Here is a 21,692-nt window from a genome sequence, read left to right on the forward strand (position 1 = left end):
TGCAACATGGTTGGAATAAAGACGCAGTGTGAACTACAAACTCGCTCAGTGATGTAGGCTAGTTAAAGCACATTTATACCCTGAGCTAGCTGTGAAGTTCTAGTATTTTCATTGATGGCTTTCTTTGGACGAGCATCTACAATCTTTCTTTGGGAGAGTATCTACACTACCTGTTGATCACTATCTGCATGCTTGAAGAGTTGCCATGATCAACTTCCTTATCTTGGGATAAGGACCCATTCCACCTTGAGGCACTTGCTAGGTCTCAGTAAGTTCAAGCATTTTTCTGCTTCCGCATTATCTGTGGTGGCAGTTAAATTCCTGAACACGTGTGGGGCCCAAAGCAGCTCACTAAACGTCAAGGTGGAGCTTTCTGAAGCAAAGACATTGCAGGGTAGGGCAAAACAAGCATAATGATGAACAATTCGACGGTCTCAACCTTCACAACCACTTCAATAGACAATACAGGGCTTTCCTGAGCTCAAACCTCTTTACTTCCACACAATGTCAGTTTTTTGCTTGGATGGGGAATGGGTAGAAGGTACTTTTGAGCCAGAGCTTACATCCACAGTTATCTCAAATTTGTGTCTCCCACATAAAACAAGTGGCTCCTTTTGAAATTTTTGCTTCATGCTATAAGCAACCAAGTCGTAAACTCAAGAATGGCCTGTGCACCAGCAGTGCTTCCCTGAACACTCCTGCATATCTCTGTTAGGCACTATCGATGAGGCAAGGACAGAGCTCCATGACAACATCAGTCTTCTCTAGATTCCTGTCTGAATTGGACAAAAGCTTCAGTAACCCTCCTCCCTTGCTAGTGGAAGTCCTGCTGTGCAGAACAGCACAGAGCTTTGACACTGACGTGGTATTTTGATTTATAAAACTTCTTCCCATAATTCTGACGGATTCACTTCCAACTTCCTCTCCATTTCCTTTACCGAGAAATTAGCACCAGGAGAACTCTTGCTAATTAGCCCTTATTTGTACTGAGATGACACTATTCACAAAAGCGCGGCCTGACTGTTTCAGTTTCTCTGCTTTCTACAGTTATGAAAATGGATCAGGCAAGACTGATTACAGGATTGATTGCATTTGTGCATTTCGGAACCACTGAGAACTATTCTCTCCTTGATCTCCTGAGTGACACAAGCAGAGAAACATGATATAGCGATATCTGCAGCAACAGATTAGCTTTTAGAAAGATATCCAACATGGCTTTGAAAGCATCATGTGATGGAAAATCTACTACATGCACAGGTAATTTCTATCTGAATTGGAGTAGACAAGCCTTCAATCCCAAGATCTCATTATAGTACCACCATTACATTCAGGATCTCCCTGCAGATACAGAACTGTAACCTCTGATCAAATCACCTCTTAATCTTCTTTCAATTTTAGATTAAGAACTGCCTGAATTGCTTAGGTTTTTGCCGTTTAAGACTTGTTTTGCAGCTCCTTCCAATGTTTCAACATCCTGTGGCTACCAGGTAAGTTTTAGCAATAGTGCCATTAGATCCCATTTCTCCATTTGAGCTGTCATTTATTTTTACTAAACATACTTGGAGTTGCCTGTCATGGTCTACAGTTGCTACATAATTTTACGTTTTAGTTAATACAAAACATCAGTTTTCCTTTTTATGACATGGAGCCGAGATCACTAGTATCATGACAAAATTGAAGCAGTAAGGATCAGAAAAGAATATAGTAACGGCGTCACTCCTTTTAGGATACACTATTGTGCAGGCATTCAAATAATGGATGGTGAGTTTTCAAACATATATTATGACGACTGAAATTTGGAGGAATGGGCCAGTAGAACTTTTACCAGTACTTGGATTAAGGAGCAGATATTGTAAGTTTTTGGGGGTCATATACTTCTTTGTTTGTAGAACACACAAAGTTGAATGATACGCACACCCTGTCTTCCTACTTGGTAGTACTGAGGGAGATTCGGCATGACAAAAGGGTTTATCAACGTCTCTGTGTGGAAGATTAGACAATCCTTGGAAAACTGAGAAATTAATGAAAAAAATGAATGAGAAAGAATGAGAAAAATAGAAAATGAGAGTGAATACTTCCTACAGATTTTACTTTTTGTCCTTTGTGCTCAGTGATGACTGATACCTTTATGGTTTGCTTAATCTCTTACCTTTGCAGAAAACCACAACCCAGAAATGGTCATTTCTGGAAGATGGTAGTTCAGAAATAGGCTGAAAGAATGCATAGCTATGAATGTTTTAAAAAGAGATCCGATAACGACTCATTCTTTCTCTATACTTCAGTCTGATATAAAACTAAAGTTACAAGGATGGCTTAGGGCGAAATTTAATGTGCAACAACACCTGACAAATAGGATGAACTGAATTTTTTTATTTGGTGTTTATAGTAGAAAAAAAAGCCTGTGACAAAAGGACCATTAACCTACTCAACATTCAGGATGAAGAAAAAATATAGTTAAAGCCAAAGGAAAAGCAGGGTTAAAGAACTATAAAAAAAGCTACTGGCTTATATTAAAATTTGCCAAATTACAGGAATAGTGATGACTTTAGCTGTCAATAAGCATTTAAAATCCACAAGGATTTACTACTTCTGCAAAAGAAGTTTGCCAACAGGAAAAAATAAAGGAAAAAAAGAAAAGGAATAATTCAGGCATTTCTCGGCTGCTAACCTGCGCTCTGTAACTCTCTAATCAATCTCTGTGCTTATTCCCTAAGGTTTAATGTATGCATAATGAACTAATGGCAAAGAGGAATGAAGACAGATGCATTCATTTGCATGAACTAACTTATTAGATAGTCAAGCTCGCTGAACAAATCACTGCAGCAAAACACTAAAATGCACAGCTGCAAAAATGTGCCTATGTGATTTCTTTTGTCATCTAAATTGCCAGCATATGCCACAGAATTAGCACAGAAACTGAAATGGCCTCATATTAGCACCAAGTAATATTGCACGCATTAGCCTGTAACACAATAGGAACATTTTACATCTTCAGGTCACTTCAAGAAGCTGCATGCAGTTCTCAGCGAAAATCTGAATGTGACATCAGTGTAAGAGGCTTATGTTATCCTGAAGCAGTCTTGTTATTACATGCTGCAGGAAAAAAATACTTTCCTCTGTCAAACTCCAAAATGTGATGCACGTTTCACAGGGAATTTTTTTGGCTTTTCTTTCAACATTTCCTCTCATCCTCCAGAAACTTCAGGTGAAAAGGAACAACCTACCTGCCTCTCCAAAAATATTAAGACATGCAAGCTATATATTCTGGTTCACGTCTACTTCAAACACACATCTTGTTCATTCTGTCTATTGCAATGGCTTTCTCTCCTTTCAGTGTCCAGGAGGTTAAGACAAAGACAGACAGGTAAGTGTCTCTATGAATTGAAGAAATCGCTAAAATCTTCAAAGAGACTGAAACAGATAGATTCAGCTAAACAGTCCTACCTGGAGGCTTCAATGACGTCTTTCATTTCAAGCAAAATGCAATGTACAACAAGGATCTCAGCAAGGATGCTAATAGGGGAAACTGCTAACATGACTCAAAGCACGCCTGTTGAAAATACTTACTTATTTTAAAGTAAGATTGTCTGTGAAAAAGAGCTGTCACTTAATTAAGGCTGTTCTTAAACAGAAGGAAACTGCCTCCTTGTGAGCACTTCTTCAGGTTGCTGACTCCATGCAACCCACGAGATGTGAGTGCCCCTGTTTCTCCTCTCCTCTGCTGTTAAAGGATATACTGCCAGGTTTTTTTAAGGAAATATTTAAATTCTAAATAATTTTAAGTTTACAAAATCATGTAAGGAACCTACCAGGCCTCTCTCAATACAGAGGTCTCAGCACAGAGATATTCTATTAGCATCTACAGTACAATTTGCTAACCAGAACTATGGGAAAAACTATGGGAAAATTGTATTTTTACATTTGATACAGTTCCAGTTTGGTATAAAACTTCTGAAAGTTACACAAACAAGTGCATTCTGAAACGTTTTTCTTCTCCAAATACACCAACATGTGGTGGTTTTGAAATGAAATAAACTTCTGCTCCCTGTGACCTTCATCTTTTTGCTTCACTGCTGCTTACACCGGGCTGCTCCCAGCTGTATGCCGTGCCGTGTGCCCAGAAGCCTGGAAAGGCTGGGGACCCCATGCCAGAGTAGTTCACGTGCAGTTCAGTTATCCTTCGTCACTGACTTTATGAACTACCCCAGGTTTAATAAATCAACGCTTTTCAGCTAAGGTCTGCATCGCTGGGAAATTTCCATCTAGATCAGGCACTGAGCATCTGCAACTGCCATTCCTTTCACCTGAAAAGACCAGTGCTCAAATCTTCTTTTTCTTTGTATTACTATACTGTTAAATTGCTTTGAAAAATTGTGATAGGCTTACTCACGTGACCGAAGCAATCACAACGGCATAAATCATACATTGCTTGCCTGTCCCAAGTACGATATCAAATGCATCAACCTGAACTAGTTGGATTCCTTAACTCCCATTTTCAGCCACTTTAATGCAAAAAAGCACTATGATTTAGACTTTAGAAATATAAAAAACTACCCCCCCCTTTGTTTTTCTATGTTGGAGTAACACTTTGACAGTAACAAACCATTTCGTTTGCTTCCTTTTAACCCATTAGTTCCTGGCGAATAAACTGATCCAAGATCTAATTACAGACTCAAATTTTGCAGCTATAACTTCCGAAATCTTTAAGGATGTCACTCCAGTCCTTAACTTGTATCAGATACTCAGACTAACAGCTTGGTTTTTTCCCTAACTTACAGCCTATTCTATAGTTTGGGCATACATATAAAGGATACCATGTGCCAGACGTGCAGACATGGTTAGTATTTCTGCTGTTTTTGTAACATCACTTACCTTAGCACTGTTAATTGGGAGTGTATCGCACCAGTTCAAACGTACCTTATGGAGCTAAGATTTACACCAACAGAGAACGTCTGGCACTATAGGATCAGTTTTTACTCATAAGTATGCAACAAACAGTTCATTAAAATGGCCAGAAAGATTAGCATTGTCTATAGGCACAATTTGGGATTTCCTAAGGAGAGCAGGAGAGGCTGCTGATGGTGTCTAATGCTGCACAGAGCTATTTATCTAAACTGGAGAAATCGGAAGAATCACTAATGGTAAATGCTTCTGGACAGGATCTATCTTAATTCCCAGAATTTAGCTTATTCTGAAGGTCACCTCCTCCAAGATTTTTTTGACTGAAAATAGATGGGAAAGGTGATTTCTGCCTGAACAAACCTATCCAATAAACACATTTGCCCTAGTTTTTTCTTGGCATTTGTAAAACGTGTTCAACTATTGTATGGATTTTTCTTCTAAGCTCGCACTGCATAAATGTCTTGCAGGTCCCATCCCAAAACCCCTTTTCTGCTAAGGGCAGATTTACATTAACAAAATGTCCCCAACATCACTACAGAAGCATGGATATAATGACAAATCCTTCCAGCAGAGATGAAGTCATAATGGGGGAAAAAAGAAGCCAAAAAGATTGAGACCAATTTGTCAAGCAAAAGAAGAGAGACAGCACTTCTGTGCTGACGTCACTTTGCCTACCCTGAAGCTTTGCTCATTTAGAAATACTGCAAAATTCATACTTCCAAGCAATCCGGCTTCACCAGCAATATTTTCCAGGAAATATCTAGTTTATACATCCTACAGAATGCCTGTAATAAGAGTGTCTGCTCTGGATTTTCTTTCCCTTCTTGGTTTAGCAAAGTCTGGAGCAGGTGATCTTCAGGCCATAACGGGTCTGCACATTCATCATGGTTTTCCCCAGTAAAGACCCAAGACTTATGATGGAGATAGAGATACCAGCCTAATGCTAACTGCTACCACCTGATAAGAATATTTGGCACAGTTTTGAGTTTATAATGTTTAATTTTAAATCATACATGCATTAGAAAAATACAAGGTGACGCCCTGATATCTTCTGACCCCCACGTATTGACTACTGGTCAATGATATTTTTATAGGGTAGCGGATATATTAAAATGTGCATTGGCTCAGCATATAAAATGTTATAGACTCTACTCCAATTTTGGTACACAGAGAAAATTGGGACTATAAAATGTATCCATAACTTGTCAGAAATACTCTGAGACTCCCAACTCCCTTAACTCAAAACATGAAAAGCACATCTTACCATACATGACAGTCACGTCCAGCTATCATCCTAGTTGGCTAGCACTTAAGCTAGACTGACTTAAATAGCTTGTCTATTATTTTCTGTGGTGTGGGATTAAGTAAGTTGAGCTCTATGATTTTTATTATGTTTCCATCCACTATATGCTGTCTATTGCATCATTACCTTTTGTTAGTGTGTAAGGAATAAAGCTCTTGGATTTTAATGGCCTCATTACAGTTAGGTACCATCGTTAGCATAAAAATTGCAGAAATTCCTTACTAGGCACCTGGTTTTGTAGCTACAAGTTTGTAATGACTTTCAAATACACTTGCTAAATTTTCAATTCCACTACTAGTGATGTATCTTTTAGCCAGAACTCAACCTGAAAACTTTTTGGAAAAGCACATGTGTTTACTCCCATGTGAATATGTTCCATGAAAGTTATTTAGAAATTATTATTTTGATATTATATTAGGATATTAATATTTAGATATTATTATTTTGATTGTACTGCAGCATTAGTTATTCTTGACAGATTTGGTCCATTTTGCTGCAGTCTTGGTCTAATGGCAAGATTTCCCTATACAACCTCTATCAAATTTTACTTCTAACTTTTGTTTACAGAAGCAATATTTTGGGGATCAATATTCCCAGGTATGTTACCAGGGAATATTGATCCCCTGTGTTACCAGGTATGATCACTCATAGTTTGTCAGTGATATCTAAAACTCAGCTACAGCATGTGTCCCTCATTTTTCTATGACATTGGGTTTTTACTACCACAGAGGTCAATGCTCATTTTCTATATCATTTATCTGACAAGTATTTGGGGTCACAATGTCATCTAATATCAGAAGGTCTTGGCAGGATCTTGTCTCAGAGTTAACTATTAAGCTGGGCTCGTTTTGCTTCACTGATAAAATCAATTAGCATTGAAGACTGGCACTTGTTCCTGCTTGGAGTGATATTCACAGTGCCCTCCCACCAATGCTTTCTGTGAATAAGAGCATTGAAATCTCTTGATTTTGGCCTTGTTGCTATTTTACCCTATTAAAATTGTCCTTGTTTTGCTTTCTGTACTCTTTTCAGTTGGTTAACAAGTGAGACTTTACTGAAAAGCCTTCTTTATGCACTTATTCACACAACATTAGTGGATTCCCAAGACCATGCAGATACAAAATGAGAATATCTGCAACTTGGACAAGGACAATAAATAAAAAAGATAAGCATCTGCATTCTACTAGCCTGTATATCACCTACAAAGTTAATAAAGTCTCCCACTCTATTAATTTAAGAGGTATGAATGGATGTACGCTCCTATATATAAAAAAACCAGGTGCCCAGTAAATTAATTATGAAATTAATTTGGACAGAAAAGGATTTGGGAATCCTGACAGGTGATCAAAACTCTCAATGGCCACAATAATTAATGCAAACCATGAACATATAAACATGACTGTTTTACACAGCAATACTTAGTACACCTTTGTATTTAGTGAAGTAGTGACCGTCACTTGGATGCTTTATCTCATTCTTGTGACACGATTCAACAAGATTATTACTAACCAAAGAGAGGGCAGGAGAGTCAGAGAAGAGCTTTCAGAATAGTTAAAGAAACCCACCTGGGAGCAAAAGACCCCAGAAGCACAATTTGTTTACTTTAAAAAAGGGAGGATTAAACAGTGATTTCATAATGAAGTGCCTATAAAAGATGAAGTGAATTTTGATGAAAAACAACTCTTTATCACAAATTAGATGAAGGTGAAACCACACATACTCAAGCTAGAAATAAAAGCAGTAGGGCAAATGAGTCACAAAAGGCTGCGATGGATTTTGTATCACTGGCAACCTTAAATAGGTTGAATGTCCCTCTGAAATACAATTCAAATACAAGTTGAAATATAAGTAAATTCAAAGAAGTTGTATGTTTAGTTTAGACGGTCACCAAGGTCTCTTCTGGCCCACGAACTCCATGTAAATTCATAATAAATACAGTAAAACCTGAAAGAATGAGCTCTTTGTTCTTGCCACAAACAGAAAACTAGTTTGTAATGATATTATAATTAACTTGTGGTCTTACAGCTCCTACACAAAACAGACATGTCTAACTCTTTTATTCTACACTATGAGGCATGAATTCGTATCTCTGTCTGCCCCACATATCAGGGATGCAATGACGAAGACACACAAGCACCAAAGTCTCTTTCCCTCTTCTGATTCTAAGAAGCATGAAAATGCTATTAAACAAACAAGCAAAGAAACAACCCTTTCTCCATCCACATGAAACACTTTAAACCACTTCGTATTGGCAAAATGGACATATAATTTTGTAACAAAAAAAAAAAAAAAAATTTGATGTAAAAGTCAAGGTTTACAGTGAGAGCTAGTAGCTTTGACCCACTGATAGAGTTGAAGACGCAAGCTACTATCCAGATCTGGGACAGCATATTTTGGTGTGACAGTGCTGTTATCTTGGTAGATGATATATTATTTCCTTGCTATCTTCATGCCCTGAATTTATAATCACTGCAGAAACTGAATGGGAGATTAAAAAAAATAGATGGAAAGTATGCATTAACTCCTTTAAAGAGGTATTGGAAAATACATTAGGAACATCATTAAAAAAATCAAGTTAATTATCTATAACTGTAAGATAAAAAGAATCTATCAACTGCAAAAAGACCCAAGTAGGCAAATGATAAAAAATTATCCTCAACTTCTCAGATTAGCAAATTACTCAGACCTTAAAGGAGCATGCTTGGATTTCTTGTGCTAGTCATATGCTTCTGCCTACTGCATTGTGGGACATAGGACTTTTGAAAGACAGCAGAGCCCTGCTGGGTCAGTTTAACACTCCATCTAGTCCTGCTCCATCTTGGAAAGCAAGAAAATGAGGTCCTGTTCAGGGAGAGAATGAGAGCCTGCCTACTTTGTCCAGTCTAGTCCTGCCGCAGGTCCCCAACATCCAGTACTGTCACATTCACAGAATCACAGAATCGTATAGGTTGGAAAAGACCTTTAAGATCATTGAGTCCAACCGTAAACCTAACATTACCAAGACCACCACTACACCATGTCCCTAAGCACCTCATCCAAACGTCCTTTAAATACCTCCAGGGATGGCGACTCAACCACTTCCCTGGGCAGCCTGTTCCAATGCTTGACAACCCTTTCAGTGAAGAAAAATTTCCTAATATCCAGTCTAAACCTCCCCTGGTGCAACTTGAGGCCATTTCCTCTCGTCCTATCACTTGTTACTTGGGAGAAGAGACCGACCCCCACCTCTCTACAACCTCCTTTCAGGTAGTTGTAGAGAGCGATAAGGTCTCCCCTCAGTCTCCTTTTCTCCAGGCTAAACAACCCCAGTTCCCTCAGCCGATCCTCATGAGACTTCTGCTCCAGACCCTTCACCAGCTTCGTTGCCCTTCTCTGGACACGCTCCAGCACCTCAATGTCTCTCTTGTAGTGAGGGGCCCAAAACTGAACACAGTATTTGAGGTGTGGCCTCACCAGTGCCGAGTACAGGGGCATGATCACTCCCCTAGTCCTGCTGGCCACACTATTCCTGATACAAGCCAGGATGCCGTTGGCCTTCTTGGCCACCTGGGCACACTGCTGGCTCATATTCAGTTGGCTGTCGACCAACACCCCCAGGTCCTTTTCCGCCAGGCAGCTTTCCAGCCACTCTTCCCCAAGCCTGTAGCGTTGCATGGGGTTGTTGTGGCCCAAGTGCAGGACCTCGCACTTAGCCTTGTTGAACATTGGAGAGTACAAGGCTCCTCAGTCTTTGTAATATTTACATATGAATCCCTTGCCAATTAATTTATTCAGTCCCTTCTGAATCCACTCAGTCTGCATCCACAGATTTAGTGTTTAGTTTTCCTCTCTGGTGATACTAGATCCAGGAGGATTGTCTCAATTGAATGATGCACAAATCAGTTTTTCTGTTGAATCCACATTTTTGCTCCAATACTGGACTGAAGTAGTATAGATAAGAATGTCTAAAGAGATTTCCACTCAAGAGAAAAAGATATTGCCTGAAAAATTTTTAATACATTTCCTCACTTCTGAACAGACTGGGGAACCTGAGTATCCTCATGGATCTTCTTCTCATGTAATTTCCATTTTTCTGAAGACACGTCCCTTCCTTCCCCATGAAAACCCAGCCGTGCTATCCTGTGGAAATGCAGTGGTTTTCAAGAGGTCAATATCAAGCTTTAGCTTCTCAGTTACCTAAACCAACAAAGAAGCTCTGGTAGCTGTAATGAGCTGTTCTACTCCACAAGGGACAGTCAAAGTCCAGTTTCACAAAAGAAGAGTTTTAAAACTTCTTGTGGACAGCAGAGATTATTGGAATTGATGAGTCTTGTGTTCAGCCAGGAACGGACTGTGATCAGTTACACAATCACAGGGTTACAGATCTCCCTGTGCTTGTCACCTCTTGCCATGACCTTTAACGAGCGTATGGCTTTCCTCCCTCTTTCCAAACTCACCCAGCCTGTCTAGCTTCTCTTTCAGAGACTACATCTCCATACCTCTCAAGCCTACTCTTGACCATCTTTCTTTGGTTTTTCCTAGTTTCTCTCTCCTCACATGGCCTCTACAGCCTGCTCCCTCTTCTAACTGAAGCCTTTAAAGGAGAATAAATTTTTCAACAGACATCACCAACACTTTGATTAAAATGAATGAAACCAACCATCACAAGGATGTTTTCCCTTTGTGGAGTTCAGAGAGCACACCGAAGTTGTGCAGGAAAACAACCAGGAGATGGGACTCCCAACCCAAGGAGATGCACTGATGCTTCCTAGCCTATTTTCACATCCCAGGCACCACTGAGAAACCCTGTGGTGTGACAGTGACAGCAAGGCAGGCGCTAGGGACTTGGGCTTCAAACTAATAAACGGCCAAGGGAGTACATGCACATGTACACACTGCAAGCACGTTTGCCGAACACAGAACGATTCACTCAAAATTGCCATCTCTGCCCCAAAAGGTGTGTGTGCAAGGGCTAAATAGCTGAGACAGCTTTTTTAATGATGTTACAGATAATATATGGGGTTTCATCCTCATCATACGACATATAGCTAAACTGATTTTGCTGGGAAAAACTGCAGCTGGAATAATTTAATACATTTTCTTTTGAAGGGCTGAAGTTTGGTAAAATTATATGCAACTAAATCCAAATATCCATAAATGAAGGTGTTTGGTACCACAGCAACAAATACTGATATTGGCTGTGCCCATAATTAACTTTTATATGGAAGTGAAAATAGTTTAAAGATATTTAACTTTTCAGACCTCATATCAGTTGGATATTTGAAAAAGCTCCATGTTCCTCATGTACAGTATTGTCTTTAATGCATTTTCTTCCTCATTTATGGTGAAAAGCATGAAATTAGATTGTTCTCTATTCTAATCCTTTTCAGTATTGAAAAGCACTAGCATGGGGGGGTAATTGTTGATCTGTAAAGAAAATGCATCAGTAAATCATCAGCAATCTCATTTAGGTAAGAACGCAGTAGGCTTTTTTCCTTTTCTACGAGAGCTAAACTTCTTTTGGGTTTATCTGTGTATGAAGCATGTTTACATGAATGCCATATATGAAATCATTCCACCAAAGTTATTTTGGTGGAAGGGAGGGAGGATAAGGAAGAAATCTTACTTCTTTCAATATCAAATATGTAAAAGCAAATTCAGGAATTTCCAGTGTTGATGAGAAGCAAAAGACATGTAGCTCTGCAGATGCTTCACAGACCATTTGATAAACCTCCAGCAGGTTAAACAAACACGCAGGGAAGACTGTAAATGATACGGCAACTGCAGCCTCTCATCAAACATGAAAATCAGCAAATGACTTTGCAGATATAATAAACACCTCAAGTGCAGAAAAGCCTACTAGCCTGTGATCTGCGTTTCGCAGGTCAAAACACTCGCTTCTGCTAGGAAATCACCCAAGATAGTTACCATAATAACTCGGACTGCAGAGGTTATTGCTAATGGATTTCTAAATGCTAAAAATCTCTTCAGTGGCAAATCCGAGCATTCTGTGCTGATTTTAAAAAGTACACAGTAAAAGTAAGTGTCTAGACAAATGCAAATTGAGGGAAAAAAGTGCTTTTGTAGATGCATACTTCAACTTCCTAACTTGGCTTTTACTGAGAGATATATATTATTTTCCAGTTTTACTTCTGCAATGAATTCTTTTTTCCAGAATGAGAGAACTATGAAAAAGGTAGGGGATGATTTTGTGACAGGTTTCCTCAGGCAAATCATGCTCTTAATCTGCAAAACCAGTTAGCCAGTGAAGACAACCCTTTCTTCACCGAAAGGGTTGTCCAGCACTGGAACAGGCTGCCCAGGGAGGTGGGGGAGTCACCGTCCCTGGAGGTATTTAACAGACGTGTAGACGTGGCACTTAGGGACACGGTTTAGTGGTGGACTTGGCAGTGCTGGGTTAACGGTTGGACTTGATGATCTTAAAGGTCTTTTCCAACCTAAACGATTCTATGATTCTATGACTATTTAATATTTTGGTAGGGAATGAAGGAATAGGGCAAGACAGCACAGCATCCATGAAATCGGAGTGCTTAGGAAATCTGAGGGAAGCTGAAGCCAAAGGCAAGGCAGGTTTCTTTTGATGAGGCTGGAAAAGGTGACTGAGGTCTGTGCAAGTTAAGCAACATCGCTTGAGAAGGTGGCTGCCCTGTAACAAATGATGCAAAGGGGGCTGCTGAAGTTAGCAGCACTCCGTCAAAAAATAATGGCATCGTTTACATCTTCTACAGTTTTACTTGACACGGGAGTCTGAAAGAATTGGACCAAGTTAACCGCGAGCATGAGAAGAGCTATTTTTGAACACCTGCTCTCTTGCCAAAGCCATATTAATCACAGAGGAAAACAAAACTGGCTCTGGAGGTGTGTTTGCACGTAGGTAAACACCTGCCCACTGCGGATGGATCATCTGCCTGTCACACTTGTCAGTCACTGTGAACCTGGCTCAGATGTTAACAGCTGAGCTACAACAAGAATAACCTGGGAGCCGTCCTCCCTCCTAAGCAGTGTCATTTAAAGAAACCTGAATCCTTGGGTCACATCAGCAGTCTTTATGTTTTTTTTTTAAATCCATGTGGATTTTTTTTTTCAATACTTCCTATCTCTCTATATTAATTCCTATATTTCTCCCTTATTTCCGAGATTACCTTGTAAAAGAAAAATAATGCACTCTATCTATTCTAGTATTATACTGTGCTGTACAGACCTTTTCCTCATTTAAATTGTAGCACAGCACACACAAATGTTAAATTCAGCTAATACAATGTTACATTGGCAATTCAAGCACATCCTAACTGGATCACATGTTCTGTCTCTAACTGTAATCTATACTGGATGCTGGAGTTATATATATATATTTTTAATTCTCAATTATTTTCTTACTTCTTCACAACCTTTGCTTGTTTTCCTATAGCAATATACTTTTGTTTTCAAGATTAAACAGACATTTCTATATGTTACAAAACCCCCCAAATCATAGTGAAGAACGTAGAGCGGTCTTTAAAATTCTTCAGGTTCCAGCTGACCTACATTCGAGTTCGTTAGTTGTGGGCCGTAGACAAACCCCTCAGGAAAGCCACATTTGGTGCAGCCTGAGACAGAATATGAACATTTGCTGCTCAGCAGGCTGTGGGTCAGGGAGGGGAAAAAAAGGCGTACTTCTGTATTTTTGTAAACAGCTAAATAGCACCTGTATGTGTGCCCAGGATGAGAAGAAAACTGCCTTACTGCTTTCTACTGACATATACATTGTGTATTTAAACATTTCGGAGCCTGAAAATTCTCAGGACATTAATTATTGTTTTTATTACAATAATTTAGTATTTTATGACTTCTCCTAGGAATATTTTGTGTCCTAAGCAATTACTGAGGACACTACATCATACAGTAATTATTTTTTTAGTATCAGCTCTGTAAATATTATCCTTGCAAGGCATTTTAAGGCTCTTTGATTTGTGTGTGCTCTCGTCTAGCTCAGTAGTTCAAAATTCAGCCTACCCTAAAATTATGTTTGTTTAACATTTCATTTTTGCATTAAAATTCTGTTACCAAACTCCCCAAAAATGAGGCTGCAAAACTGCTAATAACAGCAATACCAGAGCTTGAGCCACTGCAGAGGATGCGCTCAGGGCTGTACATTCACTCTGTGTTTTCCCTCCAGTTTGATGGCTAGCCCCGTTTTTGAGATCAAACACCGTGCTGAAATAGGAAACCTGTATTATAGCATGCTTCAAAGAATCAGGTAGCGTGGAAAGAAAGTGCAGTATTCACGCATGTACAAAGGAACTGAAAAATCTGGTCATTTTAATTTCAGACTTCAAAGTCTTGACAATTTTCTTTCAGAGTGGAGTGACCTATTTTAACAACTGACCTGTTAGTACATCACTGCAACTGCATGCAAAACTTGCAAATGGCAAATAATAATAAAAAAAATTGGTTAGAGAGAAAAACAGGCTCCCCACGGTGGAGAAAATGTCAAGGGAATGGTTTATAACACCTAGGTTTGGTCTTTCCTGCTCTTCTCCGTAAGGGTTGGCATGCACTCTCACCATAAATACAGACAATTTGCCTGTTCAGCAGATCGGGTATCACCATGGAGTAGAAGGTGGCTGGAATGAGATTTGGGAAGGCTCCTGTGGGTCCGAGGGGCCGGCACAGCTGGAGCACAAGGGTTAAGCGGGAGGTGAAACAACAGGATCAAAGACAAGAGGATGAGGGACGAGACTTCAAGGACCTTTTGCTAGGTGCATTGAGCAGGGCAGAAGGCAGGCAGCTGTGTTATTCTTCTGTCCCAGAGAAAAGGAAATTTCCTCTGTTTGAGGAAATATTCCCACTATGTCTCCTCGTTATTTGGCGACGGTTCTTTGAGCAAGAATTTACTTCGGAGACAGACAGCTACGTGACTGCAATCCTCCTAGCTGAACCAAATCTCTGAATTCACAGATGATTCAAAGAGCTGTCCCAGACTACAGTTTGCATTATAGTTGTTTTGAGCCCTTGATCACTTCAGGCAATAAAACTTCACATTTCTAGAAGTCTCCCATAGTGCAGATGTCTAAGTCAGTAGATGCAAGAAGTAAAAAGTATGGATTTTTTTTAATTTAATGTCAAATAGATTGAGTACAACTTAGCTTTTCCCTAAAAACATAGACTTTTGTCCGAACCAAAACTATTTGCAGAATTTAACTGAAACTTACTAATGATTTCAGCCAACAAAAATAAAACATTGAGAAGCTGAAACATTTCAGCTCTTTAAAAACTGTGGTGGTTTTGACTATTTATTTTAGATTTTTTTTTAATAATAGTAACTTTTAAGACTCAATAAAAAGCATGTACAGAATTGGACTAATACCAAAATGAAATGTTTGTTGCAGATTTTATAAAATATTTTAATCAGACTCAAATTTATGGTGCCTTTTTTTTTGTTTCATGGAAGAATTATTTTTATGCTTGTGTCAGGTCATTTCTTTCCCTTCCATCTCCCCAGTTTTCAGTGAGTGAACTGAAAATAGACAAATAAATAAATGAAGTGAACAATTTGCACAGCATAAGTGTCGACAGATTTCTCCATGTTGTTAAAACCGATAAGAGGGCATTGGATTTTAGTCTGGAAAGCATGGGAGCAGCTATTCAGCCTGTCCATATTCAGGCCAGCACTGAGAACATGCTTAACTTGAAAGCATACGTTAAAGTCTCCTTGATTTTAAAGTGCCTCTTTAACGGTGTCATCAGCTCTTGACATTGTATCAGTACTGCTGGAATATTTGATGCCCTTTTTAAAGCTCCCGCAGAAATAAGCAACCACAGGAACGACGCCGTTGACTCAAGTGCTATTGACCTAATGCTTCCCCTTGGCTAGGCACCGCTTCAGACCCTTGGCAAGCCTGCCAGCAGGAAACCTCAGCCCAGGAACTCAATGGGAACTATGGCCATCTCAACCTTGGGATTCAAGAGGTCACCTAACAAGTCAGTATCAAATACTTTATTTTTAAATGACAGATGTTTTTAACTGCATCTGTGATTCTGAGGGAAGGGTCTTACCCATGAATTTTGAAACGTGTTGCTTTCATTTATGTGCCTACATACTAGTCCGACAGTGATAGTTTCCTGAATGAGGCATGGTACACACCCCCTTGGCTTCTGCAACCTACTACGTGGGCAGAGGAGCAATAAGGTTTCATTATATACTGGTCAACAGTCTAAATTTAAAGGTTCAGGGGAGAAAATCTGTTTCTTACTTTGCACGCTGCTTGTCATACTAGCGTTACCTCAAGCCTCATTTTTATGTTAAGAAATTCTGACTGTAAAGCTAAATAATGTTTCAAACAATCATGTATATATAACTAAACACCTACACATCTGCAAAATTAAGTCCAAGTTTCAAACTGCAATTTTATTAATGCATATAATTTGAATTAACTATAATTTCAGCAATTCTGTAAATCCCTTTGAAAGGATCTGTTGCTTGTTGATTTTGTGCCATGTGAAGACATGATAAATATGACATGTAGTCTCATCACATGAATAATGCATTCTGCATCTTAAGCAAGCAAGTTCTGCTCCAGAGAGATGCTTAATCCATTCCCTGCTTCTGGGGATGAAAGGAATTAAACTCAGTGCACTGATTTCACAGTATGTGCTCATTTGACTTTAATTATAAAATGATTATTTCAACACTTTTTTTCCTGTAAAATAAACCGAGCCTGAGCTCCATGTAACCTCTATAGAATTATATTACTTCTCTGTGCATTCAGTCTTTGCTCATCAATACTGCACTTTCAATACAGTTTCACATGGAAGGATAAAAACCACCTCTTGGGGTTTACAGTTGGTATAGTCAGGTCTCACAGCAACAAAAGCTCCTCTTTTTGATATCTGGCCAAAGGAAGGGGCACTGGAATCCTTTAGTGAATTCAAATGTCACGAGAAGGAACTTTCACCAGACACAGGGAGATGACACGATCCCACACTACGCTGGAAGATTTACATCACGCATCCTGGATATATATTTTCACTAGTATTTTTGCCACAGACTGTTCAAACCTGTGCAAAGCTCAGTATAAGATCATTTACCTTGCTAAAAACCAGAAGTTTTTGGCTGATTCAATGGCCAGAGCATTCCTTGGGAATAGGACATCTGCTGTCTGTGTCTCAGGAATGACAGAGCGTCAAGTGGATTAGACAGCTATACTGTCAAAGGCACTGCCATGCTTCAAGCTTGAAAAACCAGCACTTCAGGAATGTGATGTTTTATCAGGCATACCATCTGGGGGGAATAGAAATGAATGCCTTCCATACAGTGTATGCTCTCCATGTACAGATTACCGACAGTAACTCCAGCTGACATGTCTCCATCCAGGTCTAGAAGAATTTACCAGGTTCATTGCATCATACCTTCCAATTCAAAAGCTATTTGGAGCTGACCTACATACTGTCAGAAGCCAGATCCTGTCCTCAGGCAAAAGCAGCTGTACTGCTTCTGGTCTCAAACTACTTAATGCTACTAGTTAATACTACTAGTACTCCTCTTACTGCCAAGCCAAGCTGGCTAGCTGGGATGCATCTGCATCTGTGTCAAGACTAATCCATAATGTGGATAAACTGCCCACAGACAAGCAAGAAGAGATGCTATTTACAAGGCGCTAGCTTACCTATGAAATGTGGGGTCAAATTTTCTCAGTGTCTAAGTGATATAAAAGTTTATGGGTTATTTTCAGAAACCTCAGTCAACTCCTAAATGCTCAGTTTACTTCCCAAAACAGTGCTTAATTTTACAAAGGTATTTACGTATCTAAACCTGCAACATCCACTGTGCTAGAATGTGAATTTGTCAGGGCATGAGGAAGTTTTATTTATATTTTTTTTTAATATCCAACCAGCTCAACCTCCTTTATCGTTTGGGGCTCCTAAGGTCAAGAGATGCAAGAATGCGTTAAGATAAAAGCCTTCCCTATATTAAAAGCTGAAGAACATACATAAGCTTAGATCACTTTTTTCAGAACACCTGAAATGAAACAGGGTACATCTCACCAAACACTTGTCAGTATTATTTCTCTGAACAAACTGTGACTCACGCACAACACACAGGAAAGATTTATCTGCAATGCTCTCAAAAACTCCAGAATATACAGCAACTTTAATAAAAATTCAAAATAAATGGTCATTGGTCATGATGACTATTCAACACTTGAAATTCCTAATCTTATCAAACACTCTAAAGAAAAACTGCACTGCTTCAACGTTCATCAAACCTTCTCTTTAAGAACACAACTGAAAATCATTAGGAGTTCTCAAAATGTCATGTGAAAGCAGGAACTTCAGTCTGTATTTGGACCTTAGCATAAATGTTTTATAAATACAATAATCACACTATAAATGACAATTACTAAGTTCACAGTGAAAAAATTCAAAAGATTTTTTTTTTAAAAAGTAGACACTTAGTATGTTAAATATTAGTGACCTGTCAGCTAAAGCATTACCTGAAGAGGTACCCATATAGAGGTCTTAATTCACTCTGAAGAACAATGAATTGTGTACAGTGGTAAAGTAGTGTTAAGGTCTGAGCTCCATCCCCTGTATCCATAGCCTCCCTGTGGGCTGTGTGACTGTGTTCAGTAAGGCCATGGAGTGCAGAGAATATTAACATTCGTCATTAGAAGGTGGGTGACATGACCTTACGGTTTCTGATTTCTATTGCAATACATCTTTCCTTCGAGTCAGAGGTTACTGCGCTTGAGGTGAGACTGGCAACATCAGTTATTCTGCCTGTGCGCAACCTTTGTCAGTGTTCATTTGTTTTCCTTAAAAGATCTCTCGAATTTTACTTGAGGTGAAAATTCCTTTAGATTGCTGCATAATACATACAAAACTTGCTTTTCATGGGCACATTTTGCAGACTTGTTTGAAGTAATTAAAAGAGACACAGGTTCAAAGATCACATATTTTAACCATTGATCTAGCGGTCCAGCTTTGTACAACAGAATGACAGAAAAGACAAGGATGGCATATGTGTGGCAGAAAATCACAGAATCATAGAATGCTTTGGATTGGAAGGGACCTTTACAGGTCATCTAGTCCAAAATCATGTGAAGATGAGAACTCTGACAGAGTGTTGCTCTGCTAGATTTCTGAGCCTGTCCGATCAGCAGTGGAAAACAAAAGCCAATCTCCCTATCCCATCGAAACTAGGTATCAAAGAACAGATTTCACAAGGCCTGAAAATAGGCAAGCCTCTGATGAAAAGGTTGTTGTGATCAGTGTCTGAAATCTGCTGCAAAAGACAGAGACACAGGGATGTTCTTCACAGCAAAAGCCCAAGGTAACCTAACTGTGGGAACTCCTTACAGCTCCCATGGAACCTTCCTTATAAAGTTGCTTGGTAGTAACTGTAATTCATTTGCTTTTTATAACTAGTTTAATTTTGATTAGTATTACCTTGCTGTTCACAAACAATTTAGGTGTTATAAAAAGCAAAGCAAGTCTTACCTGGAATACTCTGTCTCCTCACAGACAGTGCTCCATCAGGTGCCTTTGCCTGGTTTGCAGACTTTGTGTAAGGACTCTCATCTAAACAGAAACAAGCAACACTTCCAGTTACTGTTAAATATAATGTTAAAAACAACGTAATTTTAACCCAAATACTGCGTGAACTAGCAATGCAGAGCACAAGAGCCGCTGTGAGCTAGATGCGGATGGGTACTTCTGAATGCTGAGTCAATGCTCAATGTCATGTTTAGACTCGATGACAAAGGCTCTGAATAGCAGAGCTTAAAAGGACGGCGTAAAACTCAAATCAGAGATAATGCTTGGTTGATGACAGGCTTGATATACAAAGGCTTTTTCGTTTTTAAGAAAAATCATAGAAATTTCCTTTTTCTCATGTTAAGAAGCTTCACACGTCAAAGACTCGAGTGAGAGAGGTACCATCCCTGTTCAGGAGTGAAAGGCTTCCAGAAGCTTTTGAATATTCCAGCTGTAAAGATGCACTCCTTTTCCTTTGGGATCTGCCGGTGGGTGGTTCCTTTTCTGTCGTAATGATCGATCGGGGAAAACATCAGAAAGCTGTTGCCGAATAGGCTGGGCACATTTATGCCTGAAGAACGGCACTGTAACGGTCTGTGTCTAAATAGGAGGCTACGTGGAACACCTACTGATCAACCTCAGCGCATAAGAGACCACTAATGGTGGGATGAGCAGATGAGTCATCAATCAAAGGCAGCATTAGGCAGAAAGTGAGTCACTTCCACATCCCCCTTAAGAGCAGAATAATGACGGTAAGGAAAAAATCAACTGTATCGTTGCTTTAAAAAGGACAAGCTACAAGCTCAGGAAAGAAACATGAATAAGAGAAGAAATACTATTATGCATTTTATTATTTTAATCAAAAGAAAGGAATCAGAAGAAATTAGGCTTCTCTCTTGCTTGTCCTTTTATCGAGTGCTCAAACACTTAAAAGTATTATCAAATCCTTCTATTTGCATATTTTCCTTCAGGTTGCAAAGGACCAATGCGTTTAGAGCATGTGCATGAATACATGCTTAAATACAGATCAATGAGTAAAGGAATCAAAGACTACGCTATCTGGTATAGCATCCTCAGATCAAGTAGAGCCACATAAACATTTTCTGGAGAATCAGTTTTTCTTTTCAGCTGACAACTCTTGACATTATAAGCCTTCTTTGCTGATTACACTATTTACGTCTTGCAAAGTCTCAAACTCCTTTAGAAACTTGCATCAAAGACAGCAGTCCATTTTTATACAAATGAGATAAGGGTTTGGTCAGCATAATTTAATTAAAACCAGGTCTCAGAAAGAAGTGACTAGAAGAGCTGGTTGGCTTTTAAAACCAGAACCTCTGCAATGAACTCTGCTACTGTTAGGCAGATGCAGTAACAAAAAACAGAAATGAATTTAAAAAAAGAAAGAAAAAGGCAAAATATTGTTTATAGCCATGCACCTTGATGAAAATGCAGCAAGTAATGAAGAACTTATATTGGTAAAATACCTCGACAGCCAATATAATTGTTTTTTATACAGTAAAACGAACTTCCATTGCTTTAGGACTACATTGTTACAAGGAGAAAGATAACAGGCTTGACTATACCGTATGCTAGTACAAACTCCAAGAAAATGAAGCTGTCAGCCACAGGAAATACAGAAGCATGAAAAAATATTAACGTAGATCCAGCTACACTATTTAAGAAAAAGGTAAACATGTAAAGCTTTATTCTTCCATTTGAACAAAGTGGAAAAGCTAGTATTATTGCATATGCAGAATATACATCCCCTCATTAAAGAAAAAAAATTAAAATAAGAGTGAACTAGATCTTCTGAAGGAAGTAAGATTATATCTTTTCTTTAATAGAAGAGGCACCACTGAGCTCGAACTCAAGACAAGGCCCTCTCGAACAGCCTTGCTAACTCATATCAATACCAAAAAAACAGAGCTTATCAATAACACGTGGCTTACGTGTCCCATCCATTATTACTTAT

General features: G+C 39.0%; 1 protein-coding gene across 3 annotated transcripts in view; it reads right to left on the bottom strand.

Annotated features, from left to right (window-relative positions):
* The window catches only part of GRIP1 (glutamate receptor interacting protein 1), a 340,831-nt gene that overhangs the window by 96,406 nt on the left and 222,733 nt on the right, over positions 1-21,692 (bottom strand). For all 3 annotated transcript variants that reach the window (XM_075495165.1, XM_075495158.1, XM_075495173.1), the window contains exon 2: positions 19,685-19,765. In XM_075495165.1, the coding sequence (XP_075351280.1) occupies positions 19,685-19,765 (81 nt within the window). The remainder of the gene's footprint in view (positions 1-19,684; positions 19,766-21,692) is intronic.

Source organism: Mycteria americana, chromosome 1 (genome assembly GCF_035582795.1).
Source record: "Mycteria americana isolate JAX WOST 10 ecotype Jacksonville Zoo and Gardens chromosome 1, USCA_MyAme_1.0, whole genome shotgun sequence".
In the NCBI taxonomy this organism is placed as follows: domain Eukaryota; kingdom Metazoa; phylum Chordata; class Aves; order Ciconiiformes; family Ciconiidae; genus Mycteria; species Mycteria americana.